Raw genomic sequence first — 19437 nt, forward strand, 5'->3', positions numbered from 1 at the left:
TCCTTCTTGAAAGATCAGGAGATAGAGTTAGTCATTTTCACAAGGCTACAAAAAGGATTTTGAAGTGATGATATGGCAAGATCATGTAATAAATTTATTGTGCATATTTAATAAATTTAAAAGGTATAAAAACTACACAATGGACACACATAGAGTTTCCATCTACCTCCCTGCCTAGAAATAAAGCCCTGTCAGTCCTGTTGAGGCCCTGTGCACCTCCCAACTGTTGCTTCCGTCTTCTTCCCACCCACCATACAATGACCATTTTCTAAATTTTGTATAAAGCATCATCACATATATCCTTATAATTTTACTAGGCAAATTATATATAATATTGCTCTACATGTTTTAAAAGTTTATACAAATAATGTCATCATAGTGTATACATTCTCTGGCAACTTGCTTTTTCCATTCAATGCTTGTAAGAGTCACCCATGTTGTTATATATAATTCTAGGCCATTTCTTCACACTGATGTATGCTATTTCCATCTATTATTATACCACTGTTTATTTACCCATTTCCTGGATGATGAAAATTTATATTATTTCCAATATTTCTTGCTATTACATACAATGCAGCTATGAACCACCGTGTACATGTTTCCTTGTGAATTTGTGTGAGTTCTCTCTCTCTCTATGCATATGAATATGTACACGTATATGTAAAAGTGCTGGGTCATAGAATGACTTATTTTCTATGTTTGAGTTTTCATTATAGTTTTAGACTGGTAGGGCTGTATGGAACTTTTGAGAAAAATCTCCTATTAATTCTCTCATTTTATAGGTGAGGAAACTCAAGGTGAAGGAAGGTGAAGTGACTTGTCCAGGGTTCCAGGGCAGTTACAGGAAGATCTAGGTAGATTACAAGTCTCCAGCCTCCCGGTTCTGCCCTCTGAGTTAATCTTTGTAAACTATGTGTAGCATAAACCTTTGGGCTAGATAGCTTTTCATGTTGTAAGTGTATGGACAGTGGGGCCAGCAGCCCTCATGTGATGTAACGGCATCACAGGCTGCTGTACCAAGGCAATACCAAGTATCAAGGTAGACATAGACAGGGCTCTTTCCATCATCAATAAGGGGGTGCTCCAAAGAACAACTGCAGATGGCCTGGGCCAGGTTGATGGTTCACAGCTCCAGGTGATGTATTTCTGACCTTCTCCCTAGTAATACTCATTACAAAGTAACAATGTGAAATTCACTGTGCTTTTGGGAACAAGTTTGCCCATACAGCTGTTCTGTTAGCATCTAAGTGTATATGTGTATGTAGATTAAACAGAGTAAACAGCATGAACATATGTGAAAGTGTTAGAATCTAAATGTATATGTGTATATAGATTAAACAGAGTAAACAGCATGAACATATGTGAAACTGTTAGAAACAGGGGCATTTTTAGAAGCATGAGGCTGCTAAAAAGAATATTTGAAAATCCACAAAATTATACAACACTCGCTGGATCCAGACTTCTCTGTCATGAGGAACTGTATCATTAACTTCTCACGCAGATCATGGGGAACCTTGGTTTTCAAGGACAATGGTAAGTACCTCAGCTAGTGAAAGCAACTTACTGGAAAATCTCATTTCTAATCAGATATGTTTTTATTAGGCTTTTATCCTGCTCTCCTGACATATGTTCCACTCAGAAAAATAGCAGTCTTTAAAAAAGCATCATTTGAACAGAACTGCTAAAATTACTTTCAAAAATAATTCTAAAGATTGGTTACCAGTCACCCATCACCACATTGAAAATCTTTCTGGTTTGTAATTTATCTGCAAGGCATCTTTTATTTGTAAAATGAGAAATCACCATTTCTGTGTACATTTTAATCATGAATTTTTTTGCAAATTTATGTATCTATACATGTACTTATGTATACATATTCTTTATCTATTCATCTAACTTCTTTGAATCTACTAAAAGTCCATAAACTTTAGGAAGGTTTTACTGCTGAGGTGGCAAATCATCACTGTAACTCTCCTCAATTTCTTTCTTCTTTTTTTTTTTTGAGACGGAGTTTCACTCTTGTTGCCCAGGCTGAAGTGCAATGGCGCAATCTCGGCTCACCACAACCTCCGCCTCCCAGGTTCAAGAGATTCTCCTGCCTCAGCCTGCCGAGTAGCTGGAATTACAGGCATGCACCACCACACCCAACTAATTTTGTATTTTTAGTAGAGACGGGGTTTCTCCATGTTGGTCAGGCTGGTCTCGAACTCCCGACCTCAGGTGATCTGCCTGCCTTGTTCTCCCAAAGTGCTGGGATTACAGGCATAAGCCACTGTGCCCGGCCCATAACTCTCCTCAATTTTAACTCCAGACTTGTCAGGCAGGGGTTACAGGGTGTGTGGATGTGTGGATGGGGTTAGTTGGTGCTTTTGGTCTTCTAACAGCTTATTCAACAGGCAAATCACATATCTGCAATTAATTGTTACATGCAGATTCTAGAGAGATTTCTGGACTTTTTTTTGCATACAAACATTGGAGAAGAATGGAAAATTAATATACAGATGTTAACTCCAGTTATTATGACTAAAGAAAAAAAGTGTTCTATTTAATTTTGAAGTGAATTTTCTCCCTGCTTTAGACTAGCACTGATAATACAAGGGCCGGCCAAGAACCTGAGTGAAATGACCTGTTTGATGCTGTGCTGTTGTTGATGGCGCAAATAAAACTGGCAAAATGCAGGAAGTAGAAAGATAAGGATTACTCTAGATGTTGAAAATGGCAGAAGATTAGAGACCACAGGGCCCTAGCAGTCAGTTCAGTCAAACCACAATCACCAGGCAAAGAAACGGTGTAAGCCATGGCTTGACCGGGCGCACTCCAGCTGCTCCTGCATTCACTTTGACACAGCCCTTCGCTGCTGGGTGTTGCTGCCCTCTCTCTTCCCCACTGGGCTCTGAGTGCCTGAAGGTAAGAGCCATGTCCTATCTGCTTGTACATTCCCAGCAACTAGCACAGTGCCTGGCACAGAGAAACCATTAAGAAGTGCTAGTTGGATACATTTCTCATTTTTTAGTCAGTTGTGATATCATGTGGATGGGGATATAGAATGAGTATATGGAAAAATGCCTTGAAATATGTCAAGAAATACCAAAATACTTCCTCCATCAACCTACTACAGAGGCTGCTGTCCTAATGTTATAATAATATATAATTTTAATTAGTTAAGTCATCAGGCTGTGTTAAAATATAATAATGTTTGGGATAGAGTAATGGCTTAAGTTCTATCAGTTATTAACACCTTATTACTATCAGTTTGCTTTCATCCTTTCCAATACGGGGTTGGTTGACTGCAGGCAACTGTGGAAGTTGAGAACACTGAACACAGTTGGCTTTTAATAAATATTTGTTGAATGATGAATGAATGTCCGCCTAGCAGTAGAAACATTTGTTGAGTTCCCACTGTAATTTTTTAAAATGAATTGTCTAGATATTAATCTGATTTTTAAAAGAATGGCCAAACTATCACATTGAACAATTTAAAATAGTTTAGTGCATTTTTCTGTCATCATTAGATGCTTTTGAGAAATGCTATTCACTGCATCCCTCTGGAAAGACAAATACAAAGAAACCATCAGACTGGGCATTTTCCAAAATTGCTGATGAGTGCAGATCGCAAAGAGAAGTGGCAAATTTTCAATTTGAAGATAAGTCTGATTAATTTAGGAAACCAATCTTAAAAGCATTGAGCACCCAAGTGGATTTATAATATCTGAATTATTGGAAAATTATTGGCTTAAATCATGGTCTGAGGCATTGTGTCACGGAGAACTGATCACAGACAACTTAGTGACTTTGGACAAATTACTCAACCTCTTTAAGCCCAGTTTTCCCTATTTATCAGATGGGGCTAATAATATCTACCTTGCACATTGATATGATAATTCAATATCAGAAAGTTATTTTGAGAACTCATTATATCAGGCAGTGTGTCAGGTTTTGTGGGTTCCAAGAGTGAGCTAAAGAGTAAGGTGTCTGCATTCATGGAGCTTCCATTTCAGTGCTGATACAGGAAGATACTGTAATGCCTAGAATGGTGCTGGGCATGGAGCAGGCACCTAGAGGATGAGATATAGTGTTATGTAATCACAGCCTGTTGAGGATCAATGCTAAACTGTTTATTGCTACCCAATAGCAACAACCCCTGTGACTGTATTAAAGCTAAAGAATTTTCAACCCCTGGTGCACCAGCTTAGCTCAACTGCACACAAGAAGCCTCTAATTGCAGTCTTAGCCCCACCAGATTGGGTACTGCGCACCACTGACCTGCAGCCTCCACACCCACCCTGCACTCCCAGTGGTGGGGCCTGGCATTAGTTGAATTGCTAACACTTAGCATGCTGACATGAAGTGTGTTTGAAACTAGCTTTAGATATTTACATCCTCAAATTTCTGCTGTTTCTAATGCCCAAATATTTCCTGGATTGGCCCCAGTTTCCCCTTGAGTACTCTCGGACTATTATATAACTGCAGAGTAACTAAGAACATTTTGGAGTCTAACTACTTGGTTCAAATTCCAGATGTACTATTTAATATTGTGAGCAATTTACTGATCATTCCAAACCTCAGTTTCCTCATGTGTACTGTGGGGTTAATGAGAAAAGAAAAAACAGCTCAGAGCAGTCTGAGCTCCTTGCAGGCCCAGAGAGTCATGAGTATGGGACTTCAGTCAGGCTCTCCACTCCGCTACCCCATGCTTGGGGACCACTGTTGAAAGTCATTTTGTTTCTGACTAGCTGCCTCACCCACTATCTTCATGTTCCTAGAATTTGTGATACAAAAGACAATGTAACAAAGCCAATCAATAGCTTATGTTATGTTAACGTAAATTCTTGGTAAACAATGCAGGAATTGTCTTTTCTTTCCTTTTGAAAATCCACTTGTAGCTGCTGCTAATTGGACTGTATATTCAGGGCAACTTGAATCTATGCTCCTGGCTTGCAGTCCTCAATCTTGGCCCAAATAAACTCCCTACTTATATTAATTTTGCCACAGCTTCTTTCTTTTAGGTTGACATTAATAATAGTACCTATTTTAATAGGACTGCTTTCACTGTTGAATGGCGTAACGTATACAAAGGTCCTAAGTAAGCACTCAAAAAATATTAGTTGTTGTTTTTATTATTAATAGTGGAAGGTGCATAGGTCATCTTTGTAGATATATATGCAGATAAATAGTACAGGACATTTGTACCATCCCTTTGAAGTTATAACATTTGTAATTTTAGATCTCTCTGCCCACTCCAACAAGCATCATCTTTTATGGTGCATATTTTATTAAGTTTTCTGGCTGAGTGATTCCTTTTTTTATAAGGTACTTTACATTGTCAAAGCTCTTTCATAAAATTAATCTCTTTTCACTGCCACAAGGATCCTAGGAGATTAGAATGGATGATATGCCTATACCCCTGTTGCTGACAAGGAAACTGAGGCAAAGAGATCCGACTCTCAAAGCTGGTGAAATTACTACTAACTATCAAATACTTATTCACTGCAGGGACTCAGAAACAGGCACAGAAATCGGTTTCAGAAAGTCGCTCAGCAGTAACTGGAAAGCGTTTTCAGTGAGTTGGAAAATCAGAATGAATCATTAACCCCAGGCTCAGGTTGTGAAACTCAGAAATTCACATTAAGGATTTTGTTTGTTTTTGTATTTTAATCTTGTGAATTCTGCTTTCATATGCCATTTGAATGACAGACTCCCAAGGACACACAAGGTCTTTAGAAATTAAAGTCATAAGTTTTCATGGATGTTTTTGAGTCTTTCCACATTTCCATGAATCTTATATATGTTTTTCCTTTTAGAGCATGGCAAGAAACCTTGCCTCTAGGAATGAGTCAGAAACCTGTCTCCAAAAGGCAGGGCTCTACCCTGCCCAGCCTGGCCCTTTCCTAGAGTGACCTTCTCCCTCTAGGAGAGGAAAGCAGTGAGCTTCCTTTTTGGTTTCTTCAACTGTATTATGAATTTTGAGTTGAGTAGTCAGGGCAGAAGAACCAACAATAATCCAGACTTCCAGAAACGAGTTGTACGGGGGGCCTCATATCCTCTTGGCCCACCCACCCCTCTCCTGCCATTGCTGCTACACGCAGTGCCTCAGCGGTCCTGAGGATCACATACTTTCTGTCCTGGCACTGCTCTGACTTCATGTGTGGGACCGGGATGAGATGGCTGCAGGAATGCCCAGTCATCAGGCACGCACAACCTGGAAGTACATGAGAGTTAACAACCTACAGATCGACATTTCGTTGATGAGGATGGTGGGTGGTGGACAATTTTGAAGTGCAAAGTATGAGACTTTTCAGATGGTCCCTGCAGGATCAAGACTGGTTGACCATAGTGGTGAACAACAAAGAAATGTGGCCTTCCTTTCACTGGCTTCCCTCCTTCCCCATCTCACTGTCCCAGCCCCTCACTCTTATTCTTGGTGTCATTTCCAAAACTAAACTACCTGAATGCAAGCCTTTATCTCCAACTTTGCTTTGGGAGAGGACACGGGGACCCCAAGCTGGTGTTTAAACTGATTACAGAACACCTGGAAAGGGTCAACATTATCACATAATATATCCCCAATTAAAATGACAATTCTTTCTTGATTCTTCCATTAGAGAGGGGACCATGGTGATTGAAGAAAAAGCCCTGAAACAGGAAGTGTGGGTTCCAGTTTTACCAATAATGAGTTATGTGACCTAAGCTACGCTATTTAACCATTTGGACCTCTGTGCCTGATCAGCAAAACAGGAGATGAATTGGATTGCATCATTTCTATGATCCTTCCGATTCCACAATTGCACATTTATTAAATAAAAACTTCTGGGTGACAGTTTGTAGTAGCTGCTTTCCCCCTCATTATAACCCTAGGGATTGTTCTGGCTAAAAATATGGCAATATTTGAATACAACTTTAGACAGGCAAGTGAATCAATCCTCTGAAAGTCTTGATTAGAGAATGGGCAGCTATTTAGAACCTCAAAAAACAATAACGCTGACGAAAAGAGAACAAGCCAGCTTCTCTGGGAGTCAGCAAACATTAGCAGGGGCTGCAGCATTAAGATAAGAACAGAGTAATGAGAAAACGAGTTGCAACCAACTTCGTTGACTGCATGCCAGCGGTCACTCAGTGATTCGTCAAATCCCTAACAGGGCTTGATAAATGGGCTCTGAGTGTTGAGGTTTTTTTTCTCTCTCTTTAGAAGTTACTTGGAAGCATGGCTTGGGAAAATGCTTCTACTTTGAGAAAAATAACACAAGATCCTGCAAGTGTCAGGGACAGGCAATAAAACATTAAAAGGATACAGATTTTCCATAAATCCCAAATCAAGGAGCATTAATCCAGAAAACAGATGAAAGATCATGACATTTAAGTCAACGAAAGGGCCACAAAACATGAAAAATAAATAGGTTATAAAGCAAATGAGGTTGTAGATGTCACCATTTCTAAGACATGACATAGGTACTGTTATCTCTATTTTATACTTGAAAGAAAGGCTCAGAGAAATAAATAATTTATCTGGTGACAGGTAGTTAGTGGCAGAGCTAGGATTTTAATATTTAAGTATATATTTTAAACTAATTAAAAATTATATTTATCAAAGTAATACATGAACATAGTTAACAAATCAAATAGTACTAAAATAGATATAATGAAATATAGCAGTGTTTTCCACTTTGCTGGCTTTTGTCCTTGACCTGTGTTTCCTAATGCTTTCATTTCATTTTTTTATTTGGCTATCATGTTCTTAATTTTCGTAAGTGCTTTCTTTTTCATAGTTCCTCCTATTGTTATTTTTAAAAAGCATCCTGTTCTTGTTTCATGGATGTAATATCTTAGCTCTCTGAGAATACTAACAACAGTTTTTAGCTTTTTTTGTTTTCTTCCTCTCCCTGTTTTCCCTGAATTTCATTTTTTTTCCTGTTTGTTTTGGCCTCTGTCTTTCATATCGGATGCTAGTAAAATGTTCTGTGATTCTTGCTTTTCCGCGTGTAATAGTAAGGCATTAAAAAGCTAAATAGGAGTTGTGTGTGGTGGGGAGGGGTACAGTTGCCAGATAAAATAATTTGAGTTTCAGAGAAAAAATAATTATTTTTAAAATTTTGTATCAATACATAATATTTATGCGTATTTATTGGGTACATATGACATTTTGTTACATGTACAGAATGTGCCATGATCAAGTCAGGGTATTTAGGATATCTGTCACCTTGAATATTTATCATTTCTATTTGTTAGGAACATTTCAAGTCCTCTCTTGTAGCTATTCTGAAATATACAAAAAATAATTTTTAGTATAAATATGTCCCAAATGTTTCATGGGACATCTATCTATTCTAAAAAGCGATTTATTGTTTATCTGAAATTTAAATGTAACTGGACTTTCTGTACTTCTGCTTGCTAAATCTGACAACCCTGGGTGTGTGGCTTATAGACTCCTAGCTTCTAAGTGCTTGGCTATGGACTATAGGTTTTCAATCCAGAGACTGGTTCCATTTAACTTAATCCCTTCTTCTGAGCACTGTATCTCATTCCCACCCTGTACTTCTCCTCAGTTCAGAGCTCTTCATTTTATTTCTCCAGAGGATACATTTCTGGCCTTCTAAAGGTAGAATAAAGGGAGTGACCTGGCTGTGTTAGCAGAGGACTTACTGGGTACTGAGCATTCTACAGAGTGACTTCCTAGCAATCTCTTTGAGCTTTTAGTGTCTTAAGCTTTGAACATCCCTTACAATTGAACTTAATTCTAACTGGTGCAATGCCACAGTGCTTTTCAAAGGGAGTCATTTCAAAGCGAGTGACACAAGACTTCCTAGAAGAAGTGATAGAAGACAGTGATCCTAAAGTATGGTCAGTCAGGAAGATGGGGAGTGGAGGAACAGGATTCCATGTGGGAATGGTGATACAGTGAGGGCACAGGGAACGTTACATACGGTGTTCCAAAGGGTGCTGCGTAGACTATTTTGGTTGACGTAGAACAGTCATGTAGGGGAGAAGTGGAAGGTAAGAATGAAAAAAGGTTGGGGGCAGGTTATAGAGGGTCTTGAAAGTCAAACCAATTTAGAACTTACTTTGAAAGCAATGAGGACACTGAAGGTTTTTGAGATGGAAGTTGGAGATACAGGTCTATGGTGTGAGGGAGGGTTACAGTGAAGAATTTCAGAGTCTTCTACACACAGGTCATAACATAAATAGAGGTAACATAGAAATGAGGCCAGGAGAGTGATCTGAGTAGAGAAAGAAGAACATGGTTCAAGAGCTTATACACAGGAGCAAGGAGAAAAGAAACCTGCCAAGGATCTAGAAAAGAAGAGAGAAAGGCAGCTGGAGATTGGGGAAGCAAGGAGAGTAGAAATTGATAATAACCCATTAAACATTCAGATATCTCAAAGCAGATGGAAACTATCAGAAATGAGTACAGGCCATTGAATTTGAGGAGAGAAATGTCTTTGGTGACCTCTGAGAGTACAATTTTGATAGAGTGCAGAGATGGACTCTGCTCTTCATGGTGTAAATGGGTGTTAGGAAAATAGAGGTACTAAATGTGCTGTGTTTATTTAAAAAGGTAGACAGTAAAAGAAAGGTAAATAGAAAAGCAATTAAAGATCTCCATGGGGTCAAATGAAATAATATTTTTAAGGGAGTGACATGGTTTAGTCTTTAAGATAAGAGAAAACACTGCAAATGAGTGGTGGAAGAAACTTCCAGGCTGCTAAAAGAGGTGGCACCTGTTAAAGCACGTCCCACTGAAAACGGGAGGGTGCAATTTCCAGCTCAGAGAAAGGCCCGAACGTTGTTGAAAAGGAGAGAAAGCTCTTCTAAGAAAGAGACAGAAAAGAATCAAGGAATGAACTGTTGGATTGCTAGTTAATTTTCCATCACTGAATATTTTTCATCTTCATTATCAATGCCATTATACAGCTGACCAGAAATTAACAGTCTTAAATAGCAATATTAGTTCTATCTAAGATAAAAATGGCCATCACTTAGTTTCAGAGTTGTGTGTCAAACAAGGCTCATAAAACAGAAGAAAAATAGAAATCTTGTGAATATAGCCTTCCTTGATTCTCTTGGCTTATATACACCACTTTAATGGACTTCATTTATATGAGAGAGAAACAACAACGACAAAAAATTTAGCTCATTTACACATTGATATCAATGCTAGAATAACCAGGTAAGCTCTAGTGTAGAACTGGAGATTAATTACAGGATGGAACTTTAGATATCCATTTGTCAAACAGATCAAATGCCAATACCTACTCAAAGTACAGCGTGAGGTCTGTTGCCAATATTGACTGCTTCAAAAGCTGCATAAGGTCACTATATTCCTTGGAGGACAGGTTAGCAAAGATATTGTGACCCTGTAATGAGAAAGTAAGAAGTCACAAAGGACATTAAATCTGTGGTTGTTGATTACATGTTTTTCCTCTATTAAAAAAAAAGTCTGGGAACATTAAAAAATCACTTTTTAAAAAGCATAGTGAAATTTTGCATAAATATAAACAGATTCCCAGCAAACATAGCTTAGCCAGAATGCACAGTCATTTTTGAGAAAGTCTAACAAGGGACACTTTGTTATGTACTTAGTCTCAAAGGGAAAATCTGAAATTGCTGGAACTTATCTTACTGTGAATATGTTGTGGCCAGAATTCCATCTGACTACCCATTTCCTATGGAATTACTTAGAGGAGAAGTTTGTGAAACATTTGGGAACATTTCTCCCCCTAAAATAAATGCTATTTTTACTACCAGTAAAGGTTTAAGCCGGCATTTTGGGAACATGTGCTATGGCAACAAATGAGTTTAAGAAAAATAAAAAGCCATTAGAACAGTGGTTCTCAACTGGGGGCGATTTCGACAATGGGGAACTTCAGCAAGGTCTAGTGACATGTTTGATTGTCACACTGGCTGGAGTGCCACTGGCATCTAGCAGTAGTGGCCAGGGATGCTGCTACACATCCATGATGCACAGGAGACCCCCACAACAAAGATTTACCTGGCCCAACACATCACTGCTGCAGATGCGGAGGAACCCCGCCTCCCCCCATTAAGGTGCACTTTGATGAAGCGTGTGGCAGGCTAAATTCAGGATGGTGAATATGAATAATTACTGAATAGCGAGGATGTATAAGACATTGTTCTTGGCACAGTGGGACCCTAAAATGACATTTACCTAAGTAAAGTTGGGATGACATCTTTATCTTCATACCTTTGACAGGTACCCTTGTTTTCATCAACACTTGTGTTAGCTACACTTAGGCTAAAACATTTGTCTTTAGTAAAGTGAAAAACCCATACAGACCAACAATTCACTTAGTTTGTTTTTAAAGTCAGGAGTTTTCAACTCATGAGCATATGGCCTGGGAACTGGACCAGCTTTAAATCTCGTGTTGAGAGCCAGAAGATGCTGGAGAAGGAAAGTGGTGGAATAACTGCCTGAGAACGAACCATTCTCCAATGAGAGGTAAATTAATTATTTCAGGGAACTGGGATATCAATTAGTAAATTATCTCTTACCAGGCACCAGATGATAATCTGTTTCCCCGAGTTAATTTATTTCATTGGGTGAACCCGCCACTCCTTAAAGACTAGAGTATATTGGTTCTACCTGGGACCAGGTCCAATATTAATAATAATTTTCAAATGAGCTCTTCAGACCCTTAATTCAGCCATTAAGAAGAAGACAAATAACAAAAGGAATGCTGCACCATAATTCTGCCCAGGTTTTTTTGCCTGTGCATTACCCAATGATCAATCACAGGCAAGTGTTCTGGGGCCAGGGAAAAAGTGGTAGGAAGCTATGGAAAAGCAGTCACGTGGGTCCAGTCACACACCCAGAATCTCCCAAAGAAACACAGCCTTTAAGAGCAAGTTACAGTAAAAGTTAACATTGAGATATGGAGAAATCTGGTCTGAATTTGAGGATGTGGATTATTTTATGAGGATGTGCATTTTATTACAATCATGCATCATGCAACAGTGGGGTACATTCCAAGAAATACATTGTTAGGTGACCGCCTCATTGTGTGAACACCATAGAGTGCACTTACACAAAACTAGATGGTACAGCCTATTCCATACCTAGGCCGTATGCGATAGCCTATTGCTCCTAGGCTATTCACCCGTACGTCATGTTACTGCCTGTAATACTGTGGGCAACTGTACCACAATGGTTGGTATTTGTATATCCAAACCTATTTAAACATGAAAAGGTACAGTAAAAATACTGTATTATAATCTCATGGGACCACTGTCATACCAATGTGGTCTCTTGTTGACCAAAACATGTTGCATGTGACTGTACTTTGAAGGATATATAATCACTAACGTCATTTATGGCTAAGAGTGACAGTGCTAGCCAGATCAGCTTTAATTTTTTAAAAAAGTTAATTTGCAATCACTATGTTGTTTATATGCAAATTAGTCTTCTACAGTGCCTTAACGTTTTGGTCCCTGAAGTAGATTTGAGTCTCCCTGAAATACTGCGTCTACTCTTTGTTTAGGGAGGTGGTGAGTGTGGTGTTAATGGAAAGACATACAGATGTGGAGGAAGAAAGTTCTGGACAAACTTCCTCATGCCATCTAACTTCTCTGCACCAGAGCTCATTTGGAAAGTGGAACAATAATAGCACCTGCATTTCTGCCTTTCTGATGGGCAGGACCACAGGGGACTGGAGGCAGTGCTGGGACAGTGCATGGTTCCGTCATTGATAGTCTCTGTTCTTCATAGGGAACCCCAGGGTGAAGGACGGCCAATGTGTTTTGTTTGCATGAACACAAATTCTGAGTGAGGGGGTTTTGTTTCCCTGAGAAAACCTGATATCCTGTTTATAATACTTGTTATTACAAAGTTGGTGGTTTGTCAGAGGTGTATACTCACCACCTTTACCAGTACAGAAAAGATAGTTTGAACCAAAGTTCTTCCATAGTTCTCAGCTAAGACACTGCTTTTGGAGGACAATTCCATAGCCACAGAGGCCAGGATGCTGGCTTCTGCCAGTTACTGAGAGCCTAATTCTTGGTGTTTCATTCCCAACTGAAAATACATCATTTCCAGCAGGTTTTCCCTTTTGCAGCCTGCATTCAGGTTCCGGACTGCCGACTCTCCTTTATGGGGTTGAAGGCCTCCATGATATTGCAAAAGACATGCTTTCTCAAGATAGGCTGGAGGAAAAAAACCTCCATATTTAATGATGCCATTCCAGCGAAGCAGGGCCTTAATGATGATAATAATAATAATTAATGGCACAGCTAGAGAACTGACAAATAATGGGGAACAGATGATCCCTTCCTGGCCTCAAAAAAAAAAAAAAAGTCTGTACGCTTGCAGAAAATTAAACAGATCCTTTCCTGGCAAGTTAAAACTCAGATGCCGCAGCCAGAGTCAGTTAGTGGTTTCTGTTTTTCTCTGCGGTGGGCTAAAAGTATAAAATTCCAACTACTTCTAACTCCTGCATTGCCACATGAAGCAAAATCAGGCATATGGCATTAACCCTGGGTCTTAAGTTTAGCTGCAGTTCTCACTTCCTAACTGGTCCCACCAGCAATTTTAAGTTCTTTTAAGTTGTATAGTTTCTCAATTGTGCTAATAAAGTGTAACTTTCTCCCCGTTTTTGCTTCTACCATCTCTTAAAATGACTGAGAGTTTCGCCAAATGGGAATGTTGGGCTGCTCACTATTTGGATCAAGTTGTCTCCTTAGTGCTCTGTATTCTTTGAGGAAGGTCAGGTCATGCTCTGGTGACAAGCAGTCTATATCTGTCACCCTGCCAAGTGAATCTGAAAAGCCTCCTAACCAATAATGAAATCCAAATGAATCAGCTCAGGAAGACTCTGCAAGGTCCTGCTCAGGCATCTAAAAGAACAGAAAAAGCCACTAAGGCCCATTAAGTTGACTTAGAAATGATTTTCCCACTTCTTTGTATCTACCTGTGGCACCACAAAAAAAGAGAGGGGGGAAACAAAGAGTTGTTTGGTTTCTGTTAAGGAAAGAAGCAGAACATCAGGCCTGTACCTCGCTTTGAAGGATCATCACGGCGTGGTTGAAATGGTGATGCTCCAAGGTAGCAGAGGTTCCATAGAGTTGGGCCAGGGCGGAACCGCTCCTGAAAGAGGACAGAGGGTGAGTGAGCAGGGCCTATCAACGGTTCCCCCACACCAGCTTTTTGGATCAAACTGCTTTTCTTGCTTTTGGCGAAGGACCATGAGCAGACACATTCTCGGGTAACTGCTTTTGTAGTTCATTCATCTATGAAAGAAATCATCTGTGCAAGAAAGTTCCTAATACATAGAACTTTCTATGTATCAGGCTAGATGCTGCAAATGATATTTGATGAATTTGACACAGTCTCTGTCCCTAAGAAATTTACAGACTAGTAAGAAAGATGAGATGAGATAATAAGTAAAAATAATGCACATAAAACAATGCAAATACTAATCAGTGTAGAAATGTGCTCCAGGTCCAGTCAAAGTGCTATGGATGTTCTGAGGAAAAAAAGACGTAATTTCTGGCTCTGGGGATCAGGGAACGCTTCATGAACTAAACATTCTGTGACTTCTGAGTGTTCAGAACAACTGTCTTATACAAAGCGTATTTGACCTTCCATAGGAGAAGACCTTGTGAATATTCTGCAGAGTGCATTTTATCTACTCTACGTGAAAGGCTAACAGCCTTCTACTATGGCCTGCCAGTCCACAGTCACGCTATGATATCTCAGTGTGCAACTCCAAAACGTTCTCTGGATTTGGAGTGAAATCTCAGCTCTTCCTCCAAGTAGTAGCTTCAGACGGTTACTTGGCCTTTTTAAGAGTCAGTTTCTTTGTCTCTAAGATTATATTACCTACCTAACCTGTTATTTATGAGAACAATAAAATATTTGAAAATGCCTATTACAGTTCCCAGCCTGTAGTAGATTGTAGTCTATATTAATTATTAATCAATAATTAAAACACATATGACTATTTCCATTTTAAATTAATAAAATACTCATTGATACTTAAAGGGATTACTTTGAGTTATCTGTAAATTTCATTTATGTAGAACAACCCATTCCTTAACAATGTCAGTTCTGCAAAGTGTTCATTACTTGGGAGTCTGAGGCAGGAGAAGCGCTCAAAACTGGGAAGCAGAGGTTGCAGTGAGCCGAGATCATGCCATTGCACTCCAGCCTGGGGGACAGAGCGAGACTCCATCTCAAAAAAAAAAAGAAAAAAGAAAAAAAGAAAAAAAAAGTTTAAAAACGTTTATTTCCAACTCTGTTTAAGAAATGGGAGTTAGAGCATCTTAAGAATCAAGAGACATCCCAGAGAGGCCCACAGTGTAAAAGGCAGCCGTGGGACTCAGGTTAAAGATCCATCTAGATCATTCTGTTCTTTCTCGCTTATTGCAAGGGGCTTCGACATTGAAAGGACAATCTGGCCTTAACTTGGAAATGCTGGAGATTGACTGCACACAATCTGTCCTGCTAGTGAGAGAAGCAAGGACTGCATCTAAGTGCAACATGAAGACTTTTGGTCCCAAGCTTTCCTCCAACTTCAGTGGGAGGCAGCCCAAAACCACCATCGGTTCAAGGGTAAAGGACCTGCAATTCTTGGAAAGACTCTCCCAATTCTTCTCCCAACATGTGGTCAGCTCTTCCAGCAGGATTAAGTTCAGTAGGAATTATTGAATATAATACAGTGTAAAATATCGGAATTATTATTATTCTTAGTAAGGTGCTTAGTAAGGAGGGCATTAGATTTTAATCATGTATGTGTTATTTCTTTAAATCTTGCCTTAATTTATGTCATTTAATAAGTGAAAATTTGCTAGGCGAATCTTAATGATAAATTAATATTTAATGTTAGTTACTATTTGTCTTACATAGAGTTCATTTCTATGAAGTTACGGGTTTCAAAACGTATGCTATATGCCTTTGTCTTGGCTGTTGAAATTCTACAATGCTGTATGTGCATATCACATCCTAGAGCCTGGCGTAGAGTAAGTGCTTTAAAAAATACTGGTTGCTTATCTAATCAGCTTACAGTAGTTACCATGTCGAGAGACTACAGTTCAAGTTGGGAGGTTAATAATAAGTGTGTTAGCATATTTTATAACACTAACATGATTATTAATAATAAAAGCCACCATTAGTAAGTATCTACCATGCCCTAGTCTATATATTAACAACTTAATACATTAGAGCATTTATTCCTGACAATGACCATGATATAAGTATTATTTTCTCATTTACACATGAGGAAAACAGGGCTCAGAGAAGTTAAGTAACTTTTCCAAGGTCACACAGCACGCTTGTACCAGTTCCAGATTTGAATCCAAGTTTTTAAGCTTCTTGTTACATAATGAAAATGATAATTATAACATACATTTCTGATATTTGATTCTCCATTTTTACTAAGCTGGTTGTTACCAATGAAAGAAGATTTCAAAATCTAATTCAGAATTCTATTAGTATCATTGCTAACCACAGGTTGATTCATGTGATCATTCCTATGAATCAGCCATGCTCACATGCACCTCACTTACTAGTGTGAATCTTTTGTACAAGATACAAAATGTTATCTCTTCCCTTATTAGTGTTGGGTTAACAGACTGCACAAAAGTTGCATCAGCTAGATGATCAGAAGTCACTCTGTATCTCCTTTGTTTCCGTGAATAAGGAGATGTTTTCTCCTTTAAGGGGGTGGGGATGGGAAGGACGACAACACCACAACACCTTTTAACAAATACACCATGGCTTATGAAGCACTGCTCCTTTCTGTGCATAGGATGGAGGCCTCTTCCCCATATCCATATGCCTCCGATCTGGTGTGTTCTATCTCCCAGTATTTGTGCAAAGGCAGCCACTGTCTATGGTTTGAGCTTCTTCCTTGTCAGATTCCCTGTTTGTTCCCTTCTGTAATTCCATCTTACATTCTGCCCAGCCTCATACGATACTGATTCAATCACAAAAAATAGGTAGATTTTGCCACTGAACCAGACTAATGCCATGAAAGTGTGGGGAGGCTTTGTTATTCATTCATTCATCTATCATTCATTCAACCAATAAGCATTGATAACTATTATTATGTCAGGTCCCAGGCATGTGGAATACAAAGAGAAATAAGACATGTTCTGACCTTCAGGAAGCTCACAATCCCCTACAATTGTGTCAGGAATTTTTCTCTGATCAACCTTGCACTAAAAATTCTCACTTTTCTGCAAGCAAGGTGCCATCTTAGCCCTCAGAGAATGGAGCATGTTACTAACTCAACTTTGAGGGGTTTTTTAAAAGTAAAGTCATCTAAGCAAGAATACTTCCATTTCCAAATGGATCCCTTATTTACACTATCAGATTTGGTCCCTGGCAGGTGTTCTAGACTGCCAAAACCCTCAGTGCCTTTTGTCTCAGGCCAAGGCCTATTAGGAATGCTGCCTATATCTGCTGGTACACACTGGGAACTTCCTGGGACCACCAAGAGCCAAGTCTGCAGTCTTGATATAAGTGGCAAAAAATTAAAACATATCTGTGAAGATAAGCTTTATCAAAAAGTATTCTACAGAATACTAGTTCTTCTGAATGTTAAATGGCATTAAGAGAAGAAGTAAAAAGGGTTCCATGGCCACATAAGTTTGGAAAATGCTGGCTTTAAAAAGTGGATCTGTTTATTTATGGTAAGGATTTTCTAGAGGTGGCAACATGTGAAAATGCACCGTGATTTTGTGGGAGGGGAACATAATAAGCAGCATTATCTACTTTTGATTGATCGTGAAACCTTTTTTTTTTTTTTTTTTTTTTTTTTTAGATAGAATCTTGCCCTGTCGCTCAGGCTGGAGTACAATGGCATGATCTCGGCTTACTGCAACCTCCACCTCCTGGGCTCAAGTGATTCTCCTACCTCAGCCTCCCAAGTAGCTGGGATTACAGGCATGCACCACCACGCCTGGCTAATTTTTTGTATCTTTAGTAGAGACAAGGTTTCACCATGTTGGCCGGGCTGGTCTCAAACTCCTGACTTAGAAATCCGCCTGCCTTGGCCTCCCAAAGTGATGGGATTACAGGTGTGAGCTACCGCACCCGGCTGATTGTAAAACCATTTTTAAAGAGGTCATGTCTCTCACATAATATACTTCCACTTATAAAGGTATGCTTCTACTTTCTCATATAAAATATGGAAAAAAAAAACCCTGAGATCAATTGCATATTGAAAAAATTGACTTTAACAGTACACCTCATTTTAATTGTCTGTGCTAAGTATATCCATCATAGAAGTGTCTTTGGGGCACACATCCTTTAGTTGTGAAAATATGATTTTATATATGTAGGGTGTATGGAGAGAGTAGGAGAAGAGAATCCAAATTCCGTAAGTACAAATACCTTTATACATGCAAGTATTCACGATGTGCATTACTGATTAGGTCATCTTAACATACTAAAGCTTTTCATTTTGGATTGGCAGCTGAATGAGGAGAAACTTATTAAAAAGAAAAGTCAAGGTGGAAATTTCCCTACAGGCATTTGGTACTTTGCACAGGCACCAAAAATGTGTGCAAATGTAAATGTACCTTAATAACTTCCCTAGATAGGCATATTCTTTGAAAAAGAGACTGAATGGCAGTGTGCAGCCGTGACTTAAAGGAAACTTGAAAAAGGAAAACTATGAAAGGTAATTAGGAAATTGAGAGTTGTTGGGAGGTGGTGAGGAATGGGATTAGGCTGTCATGGCAGATTAATGTGCCCCAGTATTTCACTTCTGGGACCTGGCCGAAAGCGGCAAGATGGGTTTTCATTCCCAAGAAATGAGTAGAAGAGATTATGCTAGAAATGAATAGAAGAAGTCTCCTAGGAGAATATACTACAAAGCTGCTTGGTACTGATATTTAATCATCAGGGGCAGCTGTAATAGAGAGAAGGATGAGTGGGGAACGCTGTCCCTAGAGAAAACAGGGGAGAGGTGTGAACAGAGCAATTTCAAAGCACTGTGGTATTGCTGCCCTCTCTACCTATTGATCATTCCTTGCACGCACTCCAATACTTAAAAATTAAGAACAAAATATGAAAATGCGAAGGTTCACTTATCAGAAAGGCTAAGAGAATAAATCAAATTGTGCTCTAACGAAAGCCACACTTTTTATTGTAGAGGCATTTTGCATTTTATATAGTAATTTGTCCCTTGCTAAATGTCTCCTGTTTTTTTTATAGCCTTATATATGAAAAAAAGGTAGCATATACTTTGCTGCATAATAATTGGTGCATTTAAATCCCATTTTCAAATCACTTGAAAGACTAGAATTAGACTGGGAGCACTTTAAGAGAAGGGATGTTTGCTGTATCTCTTTATTTCTCCCACAATGCCTAGTATAGTACCTTGAATATAGAAAGGACTCACTTACTGGGAAATAAAAAGCAAGAAAAGAAGATAGGTTTCTTGCAAGGGATTTTCTAAACAATGGCACCCTCAATGAATA

At 39.0% G+C, this 19437-nt stretch overlaps 1 protein-coding gene across 10 annotated transcripts in view; it reads right to left on the reverse strand.

Annotated features, from left to right (window-relative positions):
- LOC105483169 (phosphodiesterase 11A) overlaps positions 1–19437 on the reverse strand; it is a 510053-nt gene that overhangs the window by 62553 nt on the left and 428063 nt on the right. For all 10 annotated transcript variants that reach the window (XM_071072993.1, XM_071072992.1, XM_071072988.1 and 7 more), the window contains 2 exons: positions 14005–14095; positions 10252–10352 (listed from right to left, as the gene is read on the reverse strand). In XM_071072993.1, the coding sequence (XP_070929094.1) occupies positions 10252–10352; positions 14005–14095 (192 nt within the window). The remainder of the gene's footprint in view (positions 1–10251; positions 10353–14004; positions 14096–19437) is intronic.

The sequence above is a fragment of the Macaca nemestrina genome, chromosome 11 (genome assembly GCF_043159975.1).
Source record: "Macaca nemestrina isolate mMacNem1 chromosome 11, mMacNem.hap1, whole genome shotgun sequence".
NCBI classification, from domain to species: domain Eukaryota; kingdom Metazoa; phylum Chordata; class Mammalia; order Primates; family Cercopithecidae; genus Macaca; species Macaca nemestrina.